Source organism: Microcaecilia unicolor, chromosome 2 (genome assembly GCF_901765095.1).
Source record: "Microcaecilia unicolor chromosome 2, aMicUni1.1, whole genome shotgun sequence".
Lineage (NCBI taxonomy): Eukaryota > Metazoa > Chordata > Amphibia > Gymnophiona > Siphonopidae > Microcaecilia > Microcaecilia unicolor.
The window spans coordinates 152,577,772-152,602,453 of record NC_044032.1 but is presented as its reverse complement, the minus strand read 5'-3'; the positions used below and the strand labels follow the sequence as shown (position 1 = coordinate 152,602,453).

The 24,682-nt window shown below is 40.3% G+C and overlaps 1 protein-coding gene across 1 annotated transcript in view; it reads left to right on the top strand.

The window, feature by feature from the left end:
* The window catches only part of LIX1 (limb and CNS expressed 1), a 181,449-nt gene that overhangs the window by 133,389 nt on the left and 23,378 nt on the right, over positions 1-24,682 (top strand). Inside the window, exon 4 of the mRNA XM_030193411.1 lies at positions 8,631-8,726. Coding sequence (XP_030049271.1) covers positions 8,631-8,726 — 96 coding nt within the window. The remainder of the gene's footprint in view (positions 1-8,630; positions 8,727-24,682) is intronic.

Below are 24,682 nucleotides of genomic sequence, written 5' to 3'. Positions count from 1 at the left end.
TCTAGCCCAGTATCCTGTTTTCCAACAGTGGTCAATTCAGGTCACAAACACCTGGCAGAAACCCAATGGAGTGGAGGAGTGGCCTAGTGGTTAGGGTGGTGGACTCTGGTCCTGGGGAACTGAGGAACTGAGTTCAATTCTCACTTCAGGCACAGCTCCTTGTGACTCTGGGCAAGTCACTTAATCCTCCATTGCCCTAGGTACAAATAAGTACCTGTATATGTAAGCCGCATTGAGCCTGCCATGAGTGGGAAAGCGCGGGGTACAAACGTAATAAAATTAGTGGCAACATTCCATACTACCAATCCCAGGGCAAGCAGTGGCTTCCCCCATGTCCACCTTAATAACAGACTATGGACATTTCCTCCAGGAACTTGTCCAAACAATTTTAAAAGCACATAGCCTAGCTGTGAGTATGATAGCAATATAGTTTGTGAGTGAGCATGGGGACAATGCAAGCACATGCCTAATGGTTAGAGCTGGAGAGCTGCCAAGTTACCCAGTTCCATGAGGGTTCCATTAGTCCTCTTCTAAGAGGACATGTCCTCCTTTTGGACTTCTTCAGTTATTTCCTCCTGTTTTTCTAATTTTTACAAAAATATTCTCTTCTTTTATGTGCCTATAACCAACACACCTATCCACATAATGAGAAAAAATACATTTCTGGCCTATTAGTCAGTCTGGACACATGGGGGCCCTAAAGAGAGAAAAAGACATTGCTGATCTCCTCTCTGTTTCCCTGCTGGTTGAATCTGTCAAATGAATTTTGTTCGTGCAACACAACTTTAGGCATATGTCACACAAAGACTTTCACACGTATCTCAGAAGGCAGCTAAAGTTGTTGAGGTATATCCACTCTTCTGATAAATACGCTTGGGCTCAGACTCCGTCAAACTCATATCCGGATGTTTTTGAAAAGTAGATTATTGTCTGCTGATGTACTGCAAGTCAGTCATTGTTGATGTGCGTTCATTAACTAAAAGCCATTTACACATTTGAATACTACTACTACTTACCATTTCTATAGCGCTACTAAACGTACGCAGTGCTGTACACTTGAACATGAAGAGACAATCCCTGCTCGACAGAGCTTACAATCTAATTAGGACAAACAGGACAAATAAGAGATAAGGGAATTATTAAGGTGGGGATGATAAAATAATGGTACTGAACAAGTGAGTAAGAGTTAGGAGTTAAAAGCAGCATCAAAAAGGTGGGCTTTTAGCCTAGATTTGAAGACGGCCAGAGATGGAGCTTGACATACCAGCTTAGGAAGTCTATTCCAGGCATATGGTGCAGCAAGATAAAAGGAACAGAGTCTGGAGTTAGCAGTGGAGGAGAAGGGTGCAGATAAGAGAGATTTACCCAGTGAACGGAGTTCCCGGAGAGGAGTGTAGGGAGAGATGAGAGTGGAGAGGTACTGAGGAGCTTCAGAGGAATGCAGTTATAAGTCAATAAGAGGACTTTGAACTGTATGCGGGAAAGGATAAGGAGGCAGTGAAGTGACTTGAAGTGACTTTGCTACGATTAAATATTTCTTTAGCAAAGATAGCAACCATTTTTATTTTTTGTGTCTATTTTTTTGTCTCCACAAATATGGTAACCCTAATCCTAGTACGTTATGGAACCTGAAATGCTTGTTTCAGTAGTGGTATCATCAGAAACTACAAATAAAGCACTGAATTGGGATATAAGTTCAATAATAGGACTGGTCAAAAAGTCTCCCTGCTGGAGCTGGGTAACTTGGCAGCTCTGCAGCAGTGGGCAAGTCATTTTCACTCTCCATTGCCTCTGGTACTAACGAGAGGTTCCAAAGGTGCACTGCCCAATTTAAGGGCAATGTATGCAAGAAACAAATTTACAAAGTTTTACATGTGAAAAAAGGTTCACAAATGGAAAAAGCAAAATAAAATATTTTAGCTTTTTAAAATACATCTGAAGGCAGAGAGAAGGCAGCATTAGGTCAATGTTCAAAGAAATTTGCCCAAGTAATTTAATAATTAACATGGTAAATTTCTTGGGCTGAAAATTTCTCTTTCCTGAACTTCATCATTCCAGCCCAGATTTTCAAAGGGAAACTTTATTTATATGAGTCAGTCCTCACCAGAGACACAGAAACATACACAAGTACATGCACTTTCTAGTTCTTTTTCTAATGTTGTCCTGCTGTTCATGTGCACATTCAGGCAGTAACCCCCCCCCCCCCCTTATCGGCCAACCATCATGTAAAATTCTGGCATTTGCTGTCCCTCCTTTTCCTCAGCTGACAGTAGACCCTTCACACTTTCCCTCATTCTTCAGTCCTACTCTTTTTCAACAATCTTTCAACAATTTCTCCTTCCCTCTCAGCCCCAGAAAACTCACTGGTTCTCTTAAAAGATCCTGTGTAGGGCATAGCTTCCCCCAAAGCCCTTGCAGGTCAGCCCATCCTTCCTGAAGCTAGAAGCCTTCCCATTGGCTGGATCCTACCACAGTCTCTACGCTGGAAGCAGGAAATATTGGAGAGATGTAGTGGGCTAAACTCTGAAAATATATCCACATAGATAGCCATTCTTACCTAATCCAGACAGTTGGCAATCCTAGCCTCCAGAGTCCTGAGCACATCTGACAGGGCCCCCTAAAATTTTGGGATTCAGTATATCCCCTGAAGGCCCTGACTGCACTCCACCGTGGCTGGATTAGTTCTTTGCACCAATCATGCTGACTGCTCTGTTGCTGACAAGGGAAGGGACCAACTGGATCAAAGGTAAAATAGCATGTTGGTAGGGCTGGGATTCAGTGAATCTCCTGAAGGCCCTCACCGTCTCCCCTCATATGAAAATCAAAATTCTTGTTTTGGTTTATCGTGCACTTTTCTCAGATACCCTTTCTGTCTCATCTTTTGGGTCCTGTTTATAAAGGCATGCTAGCGTTTTTAGTGTGCAGTAAAAATTAGTGCATGCTAACCATGTAGATGCCTATAAGCATGTCCTCTTTAGTATCATCCCACCCCTATTCTTATTTTCATCATGACATCTCTGGGGAGACCACCTTCTCAAAATTAGGTTTCTCTCAGTGCAACTTCCTCCCTTTGCCAATTCACTAACAACCCTCTCTAAATATAAGAAAGAGGTTGAGACCAAGCTGTTCCAACTAGATTTTTTCTGACCTATGGTACTGAGGAACTATTCCTACTTTCTGTCCTATTTTCTCTACACTTCCTCGCCACAAAATAACAACAATTGCCTGTTCCCCCTTCTTCCTCTCATCTTCTCTCTTCTGCCCCTCCTCCACTGATGTCTCTTCTTGTTCCCCTCTTTTTTTAATGACTGTTTGTATTCTGTTTTGCTGTGCTGTGGGGTTTTGGCACATAATGTGATATAGTAACCATCTGCAAATAAATGCTTACAGCATAGTGGAGGGGCCTGAGCCAACAGTGGAAGGACCGGTGCCTCTCCAGGCCCACCCATGTCTTTGCCCCTGCTGTACCTGTAAATGATTCATCTTGAGCTTCCAACTGAAAAGCATCAGCTAAATCTAAAGTAATAAATAAATATGGAATAACTAGGCGGCGTGTGCAGTGATAGTGTGATTCTTACATGAATATTGACCTTGTTCAGCTAGTCACCTTCACACTGTACTATCTTATAATAGACAACTCTAGACTGCCTCCTTTTTAAGCTGAAAGTATAATTTGAGGAAAGGCTAAAAATAAAAGAGAAGATGTTGGTCAGAGTGAGAACTGTTATGCCTTTGCGGATAAGTCAGGAATGGGAAAATGTTAAAAGAAGATGAATTATGAATTACTGTATTAAGAGCAGATTTAAATTGACACATCATCTGAATGATAAGAAATACAGAAGGAAACAAAAAGGAGCAATATGTTGATCAGAACCAGATACATAAATGGTTAAAGAGCAGTTAACTGAAACCTAAGGATGAGAGACTGATAGTTGCAGCCCAGGACAGTGGATGAGATGGTTCACAGCAAACTGAAAAACTGCAATACCATTTCCACCTCTTTCTTACAGGATCTAGAGATGTCTGCTTTACTGATGTTTCTTCTGTAAGAAAGAAGTGGAAATAGTCACTCATCTCATAGCTGACTTCAAAGTTCTGATGGGAGAAAATTTTTATACAGAAAGATAATAAGGTGGCACATCTCAACCATTGACACAAAGCACTAGGATCGTGACCCTGAGAGAATTGTGGAAACGAAGAAGTTATGATTATCCTGGGATAGCCCCATTCCAACCAACAAAAAAACTCAATGCAATAACACAAGGTATTGTGGTAACAGAAGAGAACACCAGAATGGCATTGAGAGATTTGTTCCAAATGATTATTCTGTGCATTGAGTGGAGAAAGAGAAGACCAAGTACCACAAAATGGAGTCAGAGTTCAAGAAGATGCAGAAATATTTCTCACATTATAGGTTTATTTATTTATTAGGATTTATTTACTGCCTTACTGAAAGAGTTCACTCAAGGTAATGCACAGCAAGAATAAGTCAAACATAAGCAATAGGCAATTACTGTAGTACATATATTCAAATAACAATACAAAATATAGCATAGTATGCTACATTACAAGGTCAACACAATACAACATTTTAATAGACAGCATAGAGTGTAAACAAAGATGATACATATAGATAGAAAAGATAGAGTAACAGGAATTAGAAAATAAGGGGGCTAATTTAAAGAAAGGGTAGGGTGCTAGGGTAGGAGAGGATAAACATGTCCTGCTACAGTATGTGTTGCCGGTGTCAATGGTTGGTTGGTTGGTTGGTTGGTTGGTTGGTGTGTGTGTGTGTGTGTGTGTGTGTGTGTGTGTGTGTGTGTGTGTATATATTATATTGTATATCTGAACACTGAGGCACAAATTAAAACTTGCTCAATTTTTAGTGGCATTTTGCTTGATGGATTGGGAAAGTAAATTAAAACTGAAAGGAGGTTAATGGATCCACAGAAGCTTAGTGGAAATTGGGTGACTAGTGCTGGGCAGCCTTCTACAGTCTGTGCCCTGAAAATGGCAAGGACAAATCAAGGTCAGGTATGCATATAAAGTAGCTCATACAATGAGTTTATCTTGTTGGGCAGCCTGGAAGCACTGTACAGGTCTTTATCATCTGTCATCAACTATATTTCTATGTACTAAAGGTTTTCTCTTATTTACCCCAACTTGACATTTCGTCCTTTAGATTGTAAGCTCTTCCGAGCAGGGACCTTCCTTATTGTTAATTTGTACAGCGCTGCGTAACCCTAGTAGCGCTCTAGAAATGTTAAGTAGTAGTAGTATGGGGGGGAAATGCATAATGAATTGGCCTCTATGTGAACTGGTGGACCACTAGCAGTGTATTGAAGCCTGGACTACATCTAATGTGTGAATGAAACAAAGCCTTTATTCTCTAACATTGTGAATCTTGTATATTTTTAGAAACAGTTAATTCATATAGCAAAAGCAAAAATATCTCTGATTTGTTTACACATGAAATGTGAAAGCATTTCTACATAATTCATCATTTTGATGGAAATTTCTGAGGCAAAAGGGTGCCTGCTTCTAGATATTATTTTCCTTAGGGATATTTAAAATGTAAAAGCTGATGTGAATATTTCAACAGCAGTAGGTTAATAACACCGCATTTTAAAAGCTCTGTGGGGCCTTTTTACTAAGCAGCAGTAAGCCCACCGCGGGTTTGCTGTGCAGCAATCTGGAACTGCCACTGTCCCAATGAGGGAACCGGCAGTAGTTCCATCCCGAGCATGTGGCATTTCAGGTGCTAGTAGAAATATTTGAAAAATATTTCTGCAGGGGGTTACCTGGCGGTAATCGAGCAGTGCTGCACACTGCCCGGTTATTGCCAGGTTAGCACAGGAGCCCTTACTGCTACCTCAGCGGGTGGTGGTAAGTGCTGCCTCCCGAATGGCTGCATGGTAAGTGCAATCTTACCACATGGCCATTTCATTTTTCGGGCTTTTTGCCCGCTGCGGTAAAAAGGGCCTCAGTGAGTGGCAAAAATGGCCACCACTGCTAGCACAGGGCCCCTTTTACCACAGCTTAGTAAAAGGGCCCCTAAGGTTATCAGCATCTTAATACTGCCAGACACAGTAAGAAACCCCTAAATTTTGTAAGATTTGATTAACAGTGTAAAGCTGTCTTTGCCCACTTAGGTTCAAAACAAAAAACTTAGGAGCATAGAGGTGCAACTCATAGGGATAGGGTTGGGGAACTAAAAAGAAAAAGCACTTAGGAAGTAATCCTTTAACAGGACCACAAAATTTAGGTGCCAAATTTTCTCGGGCTGTGAACCTATTCTGTATGAACTTAGGCACGTAAGTGTTCTTGTAGAAAACTAACGTAACCAACATTTGCTCACCTAAATGTAAGCACACACTGTTCTTAATCACCAGCTTTTTTTTACCTTGACTTATACTATTGTGAGTGAGTAAGCACCAAAGTATGCTCAAATGGGAGGGAAAAGCCTCAGAACCCTTATTCCACTTATTCAGGTGACAATATTATAGGGAATTGTTCTAATCATCGGCAGAAAAAAATTCCCAGCAAAAGCGTTAAAACTTAGTGCGATGCCAGTCTTCACCGGTAACGCAATAAATGTGACTTAAAAATTGAAAAACAACATAGCTTTTTCAAATTCGTGCTCAGGAAATTTCGTTCTATAGAGCCCCACCAACTGTGGCCAGAGTTTCACCTGGAGCTGTATCAAGGTGTCAGATCAATCAGTATTCCAGCACTGCTTACCAGGGCCACCGAGAGACTGGGCCAGGCCCAGGGCAAGGCCGCCCCCAGGGACCCGCCCCCAAGGTCACTGCCACCACCCCCACCCCCGAGGTCGCCGCTGCCCCTGAGGCTGCCGCGCCGTAGTCCCCAGTCTCCACCCGCCCACCCCCAGCCCTGTTGACAGCCCTCCCTCCATCTGCCACCAGGCCCCCCTGCATTCAGATCACAGCGCCTCACCTCCGTGTGAAAGCGCAGCAGCAGATCGCCTCCCTTCGGGCCTTCCCTCCCTGTGTCCCGCCCTCGTGGAAACAGGAAGTTACATCAGACGAGGGGGGGCTGTTGACCAAGCCGAGGGCAGGTGAGTGAGACCGAGGACTGTGGCGCCAGGTCCCCCTTGGAGGCCCAGGCCCTGGGAATTTTGTCCCCCCTGCCCCCCCTCTCGGCGGCCCTGCTGCTTACACTTTCAGCTTCACCGGGTTCCCAGGTCTATGGCTGTAACTTCCAGTGTTATGTAAACTGCCCTCATAAATGTTGGCCACGCCCATGACACATCCAGGTCCCCAATCCCCGCCAGCTGAAGAGTCTTCTTCAGCACCGGTCGACTATGGCGCCTTTGTGATGTGATCATCTGTTTCTGACGCCTTACGTGCCAATAATTAGTTTTTAGCAAGCCAATTATGAACACTAATTAGTTCATTATTCAATTAAATTGCATATCCAAATTGGGCACGTCCAAATTTGCACACACAATTTATAGCAACTTTTATAGAATTAGGGGGATAGCGTACAACTGGAAGGGGAGAGTACACATGGCAGAGCGTGGACAGGTCTCACACTTACGTGTGCAACGTAGTCATGTTAACATTTGGAATGGAGGAGTGGCCTAGCGGTTAGGTGCAGTGGGTTATGGACCTGTAGAAACCGGGTTCAATTCCTGCTGCTGCCTAACGTTTGGGGTAGTGGGTTGAGATCCTGGAAAGCTAGGCTTGATTCCTACTGCATCTCCTTGTGACCCTGGGCAAGTCAGTTAACCCTCCATTGCCCCTGGAGTGGAGATAAAGCCTAATTATGGGGCCCTTTCACTAAGACGCATAGGCGCCTACACAAGTACAACACGCATCAAATGTTGACTTATGCTCTATTCTACAATGGAATCTGGTCACCCAGATGCTGCTATAGAATTTGCGCTCAGCACCCTACATTTTAATGCTCAAATCTGGGTGACCTTTATAAAATTGCTCCCTAAGTGTACTGATAAGGTGAGTGCACTCACTGCATTCCATTTAAGAGGTGGTAAGAGCATCCACACTCTATGTATCAGTGGCAGTTAGTGCATAATAGTTGACCGTGCATTAACTGAAATGTGTAGTACATTTAGTTTATTTATACTTGTTAGGCCGCTCTGTCTGGGCAGAGCAAAGCTGTGTACAATCTACAAAAATTAGAAAAGGAAAGCAACTCTATTAAAAATAGTAAACAGTCACACACAGAAATTAAAAAGAAGGGGAACAGAGAGGGGGAGGCGGGGAGGTAACAAACCCATAGCTGGTGGTCACTGTCAATCTGCCTCTCCAAAAGCCAGGTCTTCAAATCAGCTTTAAAATTCTTAAACGAAAGATTACTGCAAAGTGAGAGAGGAAGGTTATTTCAAGGAATGAAGGACCCTATCAGGTGAGCAGGGAATCATAAGACAGGATAGATACTCAGGAATACCTATTCTGAAGGCCTTAAAGGTTAATATTCCCCCCATTGTCCATTTCCTGATTCAGACAGGCTACGCAGTTAGCGCATGAGCTGGCACATGTTAACTGGCATGGCACACTTTAGTGAAGGACCCCAGTGCTTCTTAACACTTAAATTTCTTGAAAAATGAATGGTTTTAATCTGTTTTGACTTTTTCTGTTCTAAAGGGAAATTTCAATGATGCGGATGATCCAAGCACGAGTATCGGAGCCTATCATTATATGCTGGAGTCAAACATCGGGAAAACTATGCTGGAATTTCAGGTATAAATGAATCCTGATTATCATTATCCATGATAGGAATTTGATAGTAGACTGAAAAAAATACCATTGCCTTCAAAATCTGTAAAGCAGACCATGCGCAGTATAGGAGTGACGATAAGCTCTATGAAATAAGGATCATTACGCATCTGCCCAGGTATTGTTTGTACATCTGTCAAAACTCTATAAATCACCAAAGGAAAAGGATTTTTGCTAAGGTCACTGCTGAGAAGATACAATATTAACTTGTAAAGTAAACTGTATGGTAAAAGCTATCCTTCCATGATTATTCATAGAGCATATAAATGACCAACATTTACTAATCAAGAATTCCTCTTACAGACTCGTATTTTTAACAGTGGGTGTGTCATGGGTAGAAAATGCAAAATACACAACAGGATAAATACCTCTATAATGAGGAAACACAGTAGTCAAAAGTAGAGGCTGACAAAGGACGAATCACCACCGGAGATGTAAATCCAACAGTCTTTATTATTATAAAACCAATGTAAATGTAAAATATAAACATAAACAAACATAATTTTGTAAGAACTTAGAAATATGATCATAAACAGAAACATATAAATCAATCAAATATTAAAGATGAACTGAAAAATATAATAAGTAAAAATGCAAATATAGTAAATATATTAAAAATTATTAGAAATACCAACACCAATATCACTATAACAAGCATGGATGATTGAATGAAATACTTTAAAAAAAATGATAATTAAAGAAGACAATATTGTCTTCTTTAATTAATTATTATTTTTAAAGTATTTCATTTACGTTAGTTTTATTGTCATCCATCTTTATAGAGTTTACTGTTTGACCCCTGATATAGACGCTTCCGTGCGTCGAAACACGGCCTGTGTCGGGTCCTCCTTTTTAGAATAATAATAAAGACTGTTGGATTTACATCTCCGGTGGTGATTCGTCCATGGGTAGAAAATGAGCATGGAAGTACTCGCCAGCTAGCGGGTTAGTATTAGCGCACATTAACTGGTTAAAGCTGGGTTAACACAGGAGCCTGTAGAGCCTCCTAAATGGGGTGCGGTAAGTACGACCATGTTATTTTTCTTCAGGTCTTGTGTGCTGATGAACAAATTAGAGAGGGACTGCAAAAATAAAAATGGAAAAAGCCCTATTTTATTGCCACATTAAAAATGGGCTTAGTGCATGGGAAAGTCCCGCATTAAAACGCACCAATACATTTTAGTAAAAGTCCTCTTGATTTTGTTAACCAAATGGATGGTATGCATTGTGGGTTGAGATATAATACATTTTGTGATTCTAACTTTGTGCTATACAGGATTGTCTGCCCATGAAATAAGGTATATGTTGGCAAAACTTTGCATCAGCTAAAGCCTTGTTTGGCGGAAGCACAAATATTATTTGAATAAGGAATGGATGGAAGCTCCGCTACAAAGATCAATATCATGATTTTTGGGATCTATGATGTCTAACTTTAGTCCAGATCCCTGTGTGAAGAAGAAGAGACTGCGAGAAAGCGCTGCTACAGCTGGAATAAAAGTGGGGAAACTCTGTTGTGATTGGTGGACTGTTGGAGCTCTAGGATTGGCTGATTTGAATTGTCTGTTTGCAACTTCAAATTATTCAGCTAAATAGACAATTGGTCCATTTCTTTAAAGCTTGCTAAATTACTAAGTAGTCATAATAACTAAAACAATAATTTATCATTACTGTCTCTTTTAAGGAGGAGGAAAGATTTCAGTGTAATAGTGCTGCTAACTTAGTTTTCTAAGCAGCTACTGTATAAACCATCATGAGTCAGAGAAACCCCTCGTCCTATTTTTTAATTCTATTCTATTTTTCATTATTTTGTTATACTTGTTTCTATAAAAGTATCACAACTGTTGATATCAAAGGGATAACTTTAGAATGTAGTCGTGCTCTTCATTTTGAAAAGGTCACTTTCAGTCATACACCAGCGATATTATGATTCAGCCATGTGGTCGATGTATGTAATACAATCCAGCTTTTGCTCGACGGGACTCCTTCGTTTCACTAACATTACATTTCTTCATGAGCTACATCCCAGCTGGGAGCATTCTACTACTCAGATTGGCGACTCAAGCTAGTTCCTCTTATGATAAAAACATTTCTATTAGCAAAGTTATTTTCATTTCACGGACACAATCCTGCTCCAATTTCCTACAACCTCAGAAAAATAAGTCTAATTTCACCAGTGTCTGTAATATATTGTTCATACCTATCATTTTATTTAGTATCCTTGAATGACTCTCGGTGTCTCTTCTACTGACAGCCTGACCCGAAGCAGATTGTGCTATTATGTTTTACTCTCTGCTTTTAAAAAGCCCTATTTCTATCATGCAGCCAATCAGAGGCCTGTTGCGTCATAAACCATTAAGTAAAACAAAATGCTATGGAAGTTAAGGTGTTACTGTGGACATTTTTAAGCTCAAAAAATGAAGAAGAAATCATCACTTAAAAAATATCTTCCAATCCAAAGCTACATTAAGGCCTTTCTAAAGTATTAAATGTGTAGATAAATCTTTGCTCTCTCTGGATTAACCCCCCCCCCCCCTTTTATTTTCTTCCACTTGATGTATTTACCAAACATTTTAAGTCTTCAGAAATGTGTTGTTCTTGTATACAATGTTGTACAATTGGAGCCTCCTCTTTTTTTGTGTAAAATGCAAAATCTATGCTCATTAATTCTTGTTTTAAATTTTCTGATGGTCTTGCCTATGTACCATTTTTTGCATGGACATATTATTGCATAGATTACATAAGTGCTATCACAATGTGTTTTATATCTTACCATTGGAAGGATTAATGATGGTTTGAGTCTCGTGTGTGGTGAAACGTTTTACAGTGGCTACATTTAAAATGTCCAGCGTCCTCTGTTGTTGTATCACCTGTCTTCTTATTAAGAATCTCTTGTAGATTGTTACCTCTTGAGTAGGATATTCTTAAAAGTGTATTTTGGAATACCAGGAGGCGCATAATCGAACGAAAACGTCTATCTCCATGGGCATTTATCTCCGAGAACGGGTCCGTGAAGGGGCGGACCGAACAGTATTTTCGCAAAAAATAGACGTCCATGTTTTATTCAACAATTTGTGAGCTGGGCGTTTTTGTTTGTCAGCGATAATGGAAAATGAAAGCGCCCAGCTCAAAAACGAATAAATCCAAGGCATTTGTTCGTGGGAGGGACCAGGATTCGTAGTGCACTGGTCCCCCTCACATGCCAGGACACCAACCGGGCACCCTAGGGGGCACTTTTACAAAAACAAAAAAAAAGGTAAAATAACTCCCAGGTGCATAGCACCCTTCCCTTGTGTGTTGAGCCCCCCAAATCCCCCTCAAAACCCACTGCCCACAAGTCTACACCATTACTGTAGCCCTAAGGGGTGAAGGGGGCACCTACATGTGGGTACAGTGGGTTTGGGGGGGTTGGACGACTAAGCATTAAGCAGCACAATTGTAACAGGTAGGGGGGATGGGCCTGGGTCCACCTGCCTGAAGTCCACTGCACCCCCTAACAACTGCTCCAGGGACCTGCATACTGCTGCCAGGGAGGTGGGTATGACATTTGAGGGTGAAAATAAAAAGTTGTGAAACATCATTTTATGTGGTGGGAGGGGGTTAGTGACCACTGGGGGAGTCAGGGGAGGTCATCCCCGATTCCCTCTGGTGGTAATCTGGTCATTTAGGGCACTTTTGGGGGCCTTATTCGTGAAAAAACAGGGTCCAGGAAAAGTGCCCTAAATTCTAGCTACAAACACATACTTTTTTTCCATAATCGGCGAAAGGCGCCCATCTCTGTTCGGGTGATAACCATGCCCCAGTCCCGCCTTCACCACGCCTCTGACACGCCCCCATCAACTTTGTACGCTTCCGTGATGGAGTGCAGTTGAAAACGTCCAAGTTCGGCTTTCAATTATACTGCGTTATTCGTTTTTGTGAGATAAACGTCCATCTCCCGATTTAGGTCGGAACTTGGGCGTTTTTCTTGTTCGATTATAAGCAGGCAGGTGTGATCGAACAACTCTCCAATGTTGATTCATACTTTTAGCCACTTTACCAGCATTTCCTGTAAATTTAGCTACAAATGTAGTCATATCTTCTTCATCATTTGATTTCTCTTTTTATTTTAATAATAATTCCCAATGATTATATTTTGCTCTTGTATAAGTGCAGTGTAGTAATGAATATCCTTGTGTTTATTTTAGGGTTCCTACTATTGTTAATAAAGTTTAGATAATAACTTTTCTTAGCAGCCCTAAGTTGGTAATTGTAAAATGTACATATGGATTTAAATGCTAGTACAAGTGCAAGAGAACAACATTTTCCCCATCGGCGTTTGGCCCTGTGCAAGTGACGGCATAGCAATTGCAAACCATTTTGGTACCATGGCTCACGGTGATGTGGTTTATTCCCAGTGGGTGAGTTCTCGGTTGGAGAGAAATGATGGCTTAACATATTTGTCCAGCAAGAATGCTTCTCTTCAAGAGGGATCAATAGAGCATTGTCCAGGAACAGAGAAAAAAAAAAGAGGTATAGAAGATGAAGGGTTAAAATAAACAAAATATGAAGAAGTCCTATAGGATGATTTATTAAGAGGAGGTGAGTATATGCAAAAATGAAGAAAGAAAGTTACCAGTAGATGATCTGTCCATGGAAGAAGTGAGGAATTAAAATCCAATATAGAAATAGAGGAGGTATTCTGAGAAATGACCAGATCCAAAGCCCTCAGTCTACAGGTGTCTCCTATCTTATAGGTACAGTTGATATTTTGTGGGTTTTGGAAGGCTCACAATTTCCATCACAAGTGTACTAGTTAGAGTGGGATATGGACTTGGGTCCCTTTCTCACAGTCCACAGCACTGACTACTAGCCTGCTCCTGGGACCAGCTTGCTGCTGTAATAAGAATGGCCATACTATCTAAAGCTGTGACAGAGCCTGGTATGTACTGTCACTGTCACATCTTTGGAGGTTGGGGAGGGTCAGTGGCCACTGGGGGATTAAGGAGGAAGGTCATGCCTTAATCCCTCCAGTGGTTAGCTGGTCAATTATGGCACCTTTTTGGTGACTTAGTTGTGATTGAAACAGGTCCAGATAAAAACGTCCTAATTTTTACTGTAGACAATTTTATCTTCTTCCATTATCCCTGAAAAACATCCAAATTCTGGGCCCATCCAAATCCTGCTTAAAACACACCCCAACACACCCCCTTGCGATTTAGACAAACTGTGGAGAAAAACATTTCAAATCTGAGTTTTGAAAATCACGACTTGGACGGTTTCCCAGGAAAAACTTACTTCTGCCGCTTTGTGCCACTGTTGAGATGTTTTTCTCTTTTGAAAATGAGTGCCACATATGTCCAGGAGCTGTACACACTTCTCCCTGTATTTTACGCTCTTTATGTGCTCACAATAAGTTCCTTAAACATGACGGTTTATTTGAAGCATCGCCTCATGAAAAATATGAAGCATGATCCTAGCAGTTGCTCCATTACAAAACTTGTCACTTATAATTATGTCTTAGTTAAACGAAACCAAATAACCAGTACCGACTTGGTTGACCTCACACTCCAATAAAAGTACTCCAAATTGACTCCAGTGCTAAAAGAATTATAACAGCCTTGCAGCCTTTGATTCCAGGAAAGACCAACTGTGACTCTTGTCTCAGGAACAGTGAGGCACTGCTTATTCTTCCAACTCAAGGACCCTCCTGGAGGCAAGCAGAAAAAATGGGTAGAAAATCTGGAGAAGATACTCCTCAGTTTAATTACAGCTTGATCTACCGCTTCATTCAACAGGTCAAAGTGGTTTACAATATAATAAGAATTTACAAAAGGAACTCCAATATATATATAGGACAGTAAACCACACAAGGAATACAATCAAATTCCTTATTAGGAAACCCACCCAGCTAAGGAGGAGCCAAAGCTGTAGCACCTGGCTTACTAACCAAATTTATCAGTTCAAATTAATTAATTATTTTTACAATTTCATATATCCTGACCATCTATAAGTCTAGGCCCTTTAATGAACGATAGGCAAGCAAAAATGCTTAATGGCAGAAGCACTATCTCTATATATATTTCTTCAGAACAATTAGTAGATTTCAGCCATCCATGCTGTTTGCCTACACTCTGTAAACAGTTTTTGATTGTTTACATCATATTGCATTTGTCAGTACATAGTAGGATTATAAACACACCATCCTTGACTTTTCACACAGTGTTGCATGGAAAATAAAACTGCGTCAAGTCTGAAGTGCCTTGTAACAGGAGCCATTGTAGTTGGTTTGAGTCTTCAGATGTACACAAAAGGTTGGGTATGGGTGCCCTACAAATCCACCATTGTCATTACTGCCACCATTGCTAGGAGTATGCCTGCCTACTGGGAGAGGTTGAAGATTCATGATATAGGGATAGGAGGTAGTGTTCTATTGTGAATTAAAAACTAGTTAAAAGATAGAAAACAGAGAGTAGGGTTAAATGGTCAGTATTCTCAATGGAGAAGGGTAGTTAGTGGGGTTCCCCAGGGCTCTGTGCTGGGAACACTGCTTTTCAACATATTTATAAATGATCTACAGATGGGAGTAACTAGTGAGGTAATTAAATTTGCTGATGACACAAAGTTATTCAAAGTCGTTAAATCGCGGGAGGATTGTGAAAAATTACAAGAGGACCTTACGAGACTGGGAGACTGGGCATCTAAATGGCAGATGACGTTTAATGTGAGCAAGTGCAAAGTGATGCATGTGGGAAAGAGGAACCCAAATTATAGTTACGTCATGCAAGGTTCCACGTTAGGAGTCACCGACCAAGAAAGGGATCTAGGTGTCATCATTCATGATACGTTGAAACCTTCTGCTCAGTGTGCTGCTGCGGCTAAGAAAGCAAATAGATTGTAAGGTATTATTAGGAAAGGAATGGAAAACAAAAATGAGGATGTTATAATGCCTTTGTATCGCTCCATGGTGCAGCCGTACCTCGAATATTGTGTTCAATTCTGGTCGCTGCATCTCAAAAAAGATATAGTGGAATTAGAAAAGGTGCAGAGAAGGGCGACGAAAATGATAAAGGGGATGGGACGACTTCCCTATGAGGAAAGGCTAAAGCGGCTAGGGCTTTTCAACTTGGAGAAAAGGTGGCTGAGGGAAGATATGATAGAGGTCTATAAAATAATGAGTGGAGTTTAATGGGTAGATGTGAAGCGTCTGTTTTCGCTTTCCAAAAATACTAGGACTAGGGAGCATGCGATGAAGCTACAATGTAGTAAGTTTAAAACGAATCAGAGAAAATGTTTCTTCACTCAACGTGTAATTAAACTCTGGAATTCGTTGCCAGAGAATGTGGTAAAGGCGTTTAGCTTAGCGGAGTTTTAAAAAGGTTTGGACGGCTTCCTAAAGAAAAAGTCCAAGCACCATTATTAAATGGACTTGGAGAAAATCCACTATTTCTGGGATAAGTAGTATAGAATGTTTTGTACTTTTTTGGGATCTTGCCAGGTATTTGTGTCCTGGATTGGCCACTGTTGAAAACAGAATGCTGTGCTTGATGGACCTCTGGTCTTTCCCAGTATGGCAATACTTGTACTTACGTACTTATCTAGAGCTCCAATGCAGCAAATAACAAAATGAAGTCATTTGTTGGCCTTTTTTTATTTTTTTGAGCTACAATTTCAGATGTCTTTCGTTATTAGTAAATTTTGATGATAATTGTATTTAAGAGAGGGGTTTTGTTAGGACAAATGAAATTACATGGAAATACTTTTAAAACAAATAGGAAAAAAAAATCACTCTAAGAATACTTAAGGTCTGGAACTTGCTGCCAAAGATGTGGTAACAGCAGTTAGCATATCAGGGTTTAAAAAAGGTTTGGACAAGTTCCTGGAGGAAAAGTCCATAGTCTGTTATTGAGATGGACATGGGGGAAGCCACTGCTTTCCCCGGGATTGGTAGCATGGAATGTTGCTACTAATTGGGTTTCTGCCAGGCACTTGTGACCTGGATTGGCCACTGTTGGAAACAGGCTACTGGGCTAGATCCAGTATGGCTATTCTTATGTTCTGAGGGGTCCTTTTACAAAGTGGCAGTAAGCCCAATGCAGACTTACTGCTCGCTAAAAAGGAAGTACTGCCGAGCTACTATAGCAGTCTGGCAATAGTTCCCACCCCCAGTGCACCATCATATATGGCGCTACAAAAGTATTTTTATTTTTGTAGTACTGGTGTGTACCTGGCTCTAATTGGGCAGTGCTGTGTGCTGCCCGGTTACTGCCCGGTTATCACAGGAGCTGTTACCGGTAAGGGCTCCCCCCGAAATGGCCACGCGGCAAATGCTTCACTTGCCATACAGCCATTTCCTGAAGAAAAGAAAGACCTACCTTTTACCCGTTGTGGTAAAAGGGGGTCCCAGCATGCTTCAAAATACACGCTGATGTCAGCGCAGGCCCCCTTTTGCCGCAGCTTGGTAAAAGGGGCCCTGTATAATTATAATCTAGAAGCCTGAATTAGTGTCAGTGTACCACAAGAGGCTAGATATCTGAGGTCTTTTTTCTCCTTGTTTTGATATTTTTAAGGTACATGTTTTCGTGTTAGACATCATTTCATAATTATTCTAGTGTGTATTGTACCTTCTTGGTGCCAATATTAGCAAAACATCCTTTTCATTTGATGGTAATATGCCAATCTAATATAATAATAAGAAATCTTAGAAGCAGGTGGGGGAGGGTCTGGGATTGTTTCTTTAATATTGAGTATTATCTTGCTGTTTGGTTATCGGTGGAGCAATTTGATGGTAACATGATGTACATAAATATGAAGGCCAAAGAATGCAAAACTTTTCTTGGATGAAATGTAATGTTAACTCTTTTGTGTGGGATTGCAAAAGACTGAATAGTCCCTTTCTCGCTGCTGGACTGCTGTCTGAATTTTAATGTTGAGATGTCAGTTATTTAGGGCCCAGATGTCAGTTATTTAGGGCCCGATATTCAGCCCATGGCAATAAACAGCTAACTTGGTGAATAAAGTTAGGACAGTCCTTTTGCTGTCCTAATTTTATCTGCTTACTTAGCTGATTAGTCAACCAAATATCACCGCTAAGTAGGGTTCTGCCGAAACTCTGCCCTTAGGGAATGGCCAGATAGAACTGATATTCAGTGGTACTATCCAGTTAAGGTCAGTTGAATATTGGTAGTTGGCCAGCTCAGGGAGGTTTAACTAGTTAAGATTCTCTCCTGCCCATTTAAACCCCTTAAATATTGACTATTGACCTCTTAAAGTTGCTTAGGGGTTTAGAATGTTTATTAAAGTCCCTCAGTTTTATTTGGTGTATTTTATATTTGTCTCTAAATGACCAGCAAAAGGATTACAGTTACTCTATTGCTGAGGTTAGAGATATTCATTTGTGGATATAAATCCCTAATTGACTCTTGTGAATAATGTCCTTCCTAACCTTCTACAGTGGTGGAAATAAGTATTTGATCCCTTGCTGATTTTGTAAGTTTGCCCACTGACAAAGACATGAGCAGCCCATAATTGAAGGGTAGGTTATTGGTAACAGTGAGAGATAGCACATCACAAATTAAATCCGGAAAATCACATTGTGGAAAGTATATGAATTTATTTGCATTCTGCAGAGGGAAATAAGTATTTAATCCCTCTGGCAAACAAGACCTAATACTTGGTGGCAAAACCCTTGTTGGCAAGCACAGCGGTCAGACGTCTTCTGTAGTTGATGATGAGGTTTGCACACATGTCAGGAGGAATTTTGGTCCACTCCTCTTTGCAGATCATCTCTAAATCATTAAGAGTTCTGGGCTGTCGCTTGGCAACTCGCAGCTTCAGCTCCCTCCATAAGTTTTCAATGGGATTAAGGTCTGGTGACTGGCTAGGCCACTCCATGACCCTAATGTGCTTCTTCCTGAGCCACTCCTTTGTTGCCTTGGCTGTATGTTTTGGGTCATTGTCGTGCTGGAAGACCCAGCCACGACCCATTTTTAAGGCCCTGGCGGAGGGAAGGAGGTTGTCACTCAGAATTGTACGGTACATGGCCCCATCCATTCTCCCATTGATGCGGTGAAGTAGTCCTGTGCCCTTAGCAGAGAAACACCCCCAAAACATAACATTTCCACCTCCATGCTTGACAGTGGGGACGGTGTTCTTTGGGTCATAGGCAGCATTTCTCTTCCTCCAAACACGGCGAGTTGAGTTCATGCCAAAGAGCTCAATTTTTGTCTCATCTGACCACAGCACCTTCTCCCAATCACTCTCGGCATCATCCAGGTGTTCACTGGCAAACTTCAGACGGGCCGTCACATGTGCCTTCCGGAGCAGGGGGACCTTGCGGGCACTGCAGGATTGCAATCCGTTATGTCGTAATGTGTTACCAATGGTTTTCGTGGTGACAGTGGTCCCAGCTGCCTTGAGATCATTGACAAGTTCCCCCCTTGTAGTTGTAGGCTGATTTCTAACCTTCCTCATGATCAAGGATACCCCACGAGGTGAGATTTTGCGTGGAGCCCCAGATCTTTGTCGATTGACAGTCATTTTGTACTTCTTCCATTTTCTTACTATGGCACCAACAGTTGTCTCCTTCTCGCCCAGCGTCTTACTGATGGTTTTGTAGCCCATTCCAGCCTTGTGCAGGTGTATGATCTTGTCCCTGACATCCTTAGACAGCTCCTTGCTCTTGGCCATTTTGTAGAGGTTAGAGTCTGACTGATTCACTGAGTCTGTGGACAGGTGTCTTTCATACAGGTGACCATTGCCGACAGCTGTCTGTCATGCAGGTAACGAGTTGATTTGGAGCATCTACCTGGTCTGTAGGGGCCAGATCTCTTACTGGTTGGTGGGGGATCAAATACTTATTTCCCTCTGCAGAATGCAAATAAGTTCATATACTTTCCACAATGTGATTTTCCGGATTTAATTTGTGATGTGCTATCTCTCACTGTTACCAATAACCTACCCTTCAATTATGGGCTGCTCATGTCTTTGTCAGTGGGCAAACTTACAAAATCAGCAAGGGATCAAATACTTATTTCCACCACTGTATATATCAAGGAATGTGCCTGGAGTAGGTGGAAATCAAATACCACTGGTCAGTATCTTATAGGCAAGATGTCTACCCACTTGCAATTTTGCTATTGTTTGAAGGGCTACAAATTCAGGCTCTTCCCACAAACTTTCTCATTTTCCTTGGAATAGCCACAGGAGATGGAAGGCCATTGTACCATTGTGATGTTAGTCCAGTAATTCTCTACCTGTAGTACTCTACTTTAAACTACAGCCTTCCATGGGGGTGCTCTGCTTTTGGATCCAGATTGAACAGGGACCAAGAGAAAGTAGAGAATGACACAAATGACGACCAACCAGGGAGATGAAATCTCAAAGGTTCTTTAATGGAAGCACCAGAATATGAACCTGACACGGGCTGTGTTTCAGCGGAGGCAGTCACCTGCTTCAGGGGTCACAATCAAAACTCTAGTGGCTAGAGCTGATAGTTACACATTACATTGCACATTAATCTTGTATTCCGCAAAAGGCTTCACAGTTCAGCGTGGATCACAAAAGACTAAAGACCAAGGGCCCTGTTTACTAAGGTGTGCTAGCGTTTTTAGCGCATGCTAACACTAGAGACACCCATAGGAACTTATTAGTATTAGCATGCACTAAAAACGTTAGCACGTCTTCAGTGCGACTTAGTAAACAGGGACCTCAATTAGACAGTGTTTCTATGTTTTATATAAAGCTCCATTGGCTTCCTGTGGATGCCAGGGTGCTGTTCAAATTTTTTTGTTTTATTTTAAGCTACTGCATGGCCTTGCTCCTCTTTATCTGTTGGATCTTTTTTTTTTGGGGGGGGGGGGGGGGTTCACAAAAGTTTAGAGTTAGAACAATGGCTGTTTTCACTTATCCTCCCCTAAAGAATTCAAAAAGAACTAGGTTATTAGATATTCTTTTCTCATTTCAGGCAGCTCGTTTGGATAAACATGTTCAGGATTTGCTGCTTTCTGTAACCAATTACGTTCAGTTTCGTAAGCATATAAAAATTTATTTATTTAGGAAATTTGTTTTGTATGGTAATGATTAGTAAGACTGTCATTTTGTCAACATACAGTAAATTATTATTTTATTATATTGACTAGTTTGTGTATTTTCCTGGAAATGTCGTGCTTCTTTGCTAATGTGAACTAAGAGGTATATGGTGGAATATGTGTTAATGTTCAAAGACCGAGACAATTCCGGAATTCACAGTTTGAGTACAGTAAGTTAAAAAATTCAATCAATATATTTCTTAAAGAGAAATGTTTTCTAAAAGTTAAATAGTCCTTAGATGACCTGATTATCTTAGGAAGTGAATTCCAAACTGAAGAAGCCTTATATGATAGGCATGAAGCCTTCTGTTTACTAAGTTTAGTCATTGCCATAGAAAGAAATCTCAAAACTATCTGGCACCTATCTAATTGTCTATTCAACAAAGAAAAAAACTCAGCCAAATATAATGGAAGATCCCCATACAATGCCCTAAAACCCATAGTACATAATTTAAAATGAGACCTTGCAGCTACTGGTAACCAATGAAGTTTAGCAAGGTAAGGAGATATATGCGCTTCCCTACTCAGAGAAAACATGATTCTAACTGCAAGATTTTGAATCAGCTGAAGCTGTTTCAGGACATCATTTGTGCAACCAGCACAAACTATACTGCAATAATCCAACTTAGAAAGCAACAAAGATTGTACTATGAGTCTAAAACAATGTAATTCAAATTTCTACTTATTGCTCTTAATTTGCTTAATAGAAAGAAGGAGCTCTTTACCACCTTAGTAACCTGATTTAACATAGTTAGCTGACTATCCACTTCAACTCCTAATATATGAGTGATGAACTCAAACTTAAACTTAAAAGTATTACTCCCAATAACAAAAGTCTCCTTACCTTTTATATTCTTAGGTGGACCTATCCAAAGAAATTGTGTTTTACCTTACGTTTCAAGCAAAAACATCAAGCCCACCCTTCTATAACCTCCATAAATTTTTGAATGTCCCTTATCTCTTCATAACTCTTTGAAAAAGCCATCAGAATAGTATTGTCATCTGCATAGGTAAAGGTATATAACTTTACACCATCTAGGACCTTACCTAGTGGCTGTAACAACAAATTAAATAAAATTGGTGAAAGGGGTGATCCCTGTGGGACCTCACATGTTGAAAACCAAACATCAGACAGAACACCCTGCATCTTAACCCTATATCTGCAACTAGTCAAAAATCCCCTTAAAGCAGTTCAACACTGCACCTTGTATACCAAAGCTATCCAACAGAAGCAACAATAAATTGTGGTTGACCAGGTCAAAGGCACTTGATAGATCAAATTGAATAATAGTAGCACTTTGACTGCAACTCAACAGATGTTTCCCATGTGCCACTAGAGATCCTAAAATAGGCTCTGTGCTATACCCTTTCCGAAATTCCCACTGAGTTAGCTGTAACAAATTCATATTTATTAATATAACATGTCAGCTGTTTCATGACCCATCCCTCCATAATCATAGTCAGCAATGGTATAGAGGCTACGGCCTATAATTTGAAATTTCCTTTAAGTCACCTTTAGGATTTTTTGGTACAGAAGTCAAAATTATTTCACCACCAATGTTAGGAAAAATACCTTAGTATAAATGATGATTAAGTCAAGCAGTTAACACACCCCAAAACAATGGAGAAGCAAACTTCATTAACCTTACAGGACAAGCATCTAAAAAAAATGTAGTTTTTGTGTAACAATTCAACAATCACTTAACTTCATTAATTTCTATTGTCTTTGAATGATTCCATACTCTATCCACCATGGTCTCTAATTCTCTTTCTAAAATTAGAACCTCTAAACCCAACCCACATGCCCCTGAATTTTCAATCTTATGTTTAAAAAAGAATGCTAGGTAATTAGAGGATGGTAAGATAAGACCTTTTGGGTCGATCAAATGATTCACATTAGTCAAAAAATTGACTAGTTTAAATAGCATTTTCACATCCAATTTTTCTACATCATAAATATTCTTTTCTTTTCAATTTAAGAGCATATTTGTACTTATGAATTACCTGTCTTCAGCTTCTCTTAATATTCGCTGTTGGCCATTTCCTTCAAAGTCTCTCTAACCTCCTACATTCCCGATTCAACATTTTCAACTCATCATCACGTAGTCCAGAAAAACTCACAAAGGGAACTCAAGAATGGAACAAGTGTGCTTTAATAATGACCCGACACGGGCCATGTTTCAGCGTGAACAAACGCCTGCCTCAGGAGTCAGTTATGCCAAACTACGCTAGGTAAGATCTCAAATCAAAATAAATATGTAGTGGCATAACACAACAATAGTAGTCCACTCTAGCGCAATCACAAAGAAATTGAAATCCAGTGTCTGGAGTGGAGCAGAATGCCAAGAGATTGCACCAACTCATCATCATACCATTTTACTGACTCCCTCAATCTCATTCTCTTCTGTTTCCAAGGAGCAATCTCTCTTAGTACTTTTTTTTGCTAAAATCATTCCAAGCCCGAACTATATTAAAGTTTCTTAAAGAAATTAAATTGTCTATCTTTTCCCAGAAATCAGTATGATTAATTTTACCCCTAGTATTATAGTAATGATGACTGGTGCTGTACAGTGCACATAAAGTACAAGCACAAAATCATCGTCATGAATTCTGTGAAACGATCCAGATTGTCATACTTTAAATTCTGTGGTTCAAAGGACTTCAGTTCATTCCTAAGCAGAGGGAAGGATGCAGCTTAAAGAAGGAAAGGAAAGGGAAGGGATTTGATATACCACCTTTCTGTGGTACAATCAAAACAGTTTATATATTATATATACAGATACTTTCTCTGTTCCTAGTAGGCTTACAATTTAAGGTTTTCATTTTATTTTCTTTTGTGCCTGGGGCAATGGAGCTTTAAATAACTTGCCCAGAGTCCAGTTCTGCTGGCTCGCAGGCCACTGCACTAAAATTAGGCTAATCCTGAATGGTGCCAATGTCTGCATATTGCAGAAAACAAACTGGCAAGTGGTCCGCAAGTTCCAAAAGGAATTAAGGCATTGGAGCAGACATGGTGATGATAGCAAAGCAGATTTACTGGTAAACAAATTAACTAAAAACAGAACACTCGACATGGCTGTGTTTCGCCCACCAGGGACTGCTTCCAGGGCTCAACATTACTGTTAAGATAAATAAAATCAATATTTGAGAACAAAGCAATAAGAATAATTTTTAAAACTATAATAAAATTGTTGCATGTATCAGAATTATAAAATAAATAATAATAATAATAAATACATAAGTAAGTAAATAATTAAGGGCCCTGTTTACTAAGGCACGTTAGCATTTTTAATGCACCTACAATTAGCGTGTGCGTTAACCATGTAGATGCCTATAAGGATATTGTAGGCACGTACACAGTTAATGCACATACATGGTTAACATGCATTAAAGACGCTAATGTGCCTTTAACGCTGCTTAGTAAACAGGGCCCTAAATGAGTACTTAAGTAAACACATAAAGAATAATAAAAATGTCATCTCAAAGCACTGTACATGAAACATACACATTGACAAACTACAATAAAAAAGCACACAAATGTGTATGGGGGGGAACCAAAATTCATAACATACCCTTATGCTGTAATTCATTCACCTCACTATAGGCATTACTGCAAGATCAAATCAGTTAAAAAAACACAGAGTATCAAACTTATCCATAAAAAAAACCATACAGGTAAAACCAAACACAATCATCCTTACCATCATTGTAGTTTGTCACTGCGTATGTTTCATTAGAGTGTTTTGAAATGACATTTTTACTATTATTTATTGGTTTGCTTAAGTACTCATTTCATTATTTTATTTATTTATTTATGTATTTAGTAGTAGTAGTATTTATTATGCAGTTCCGATA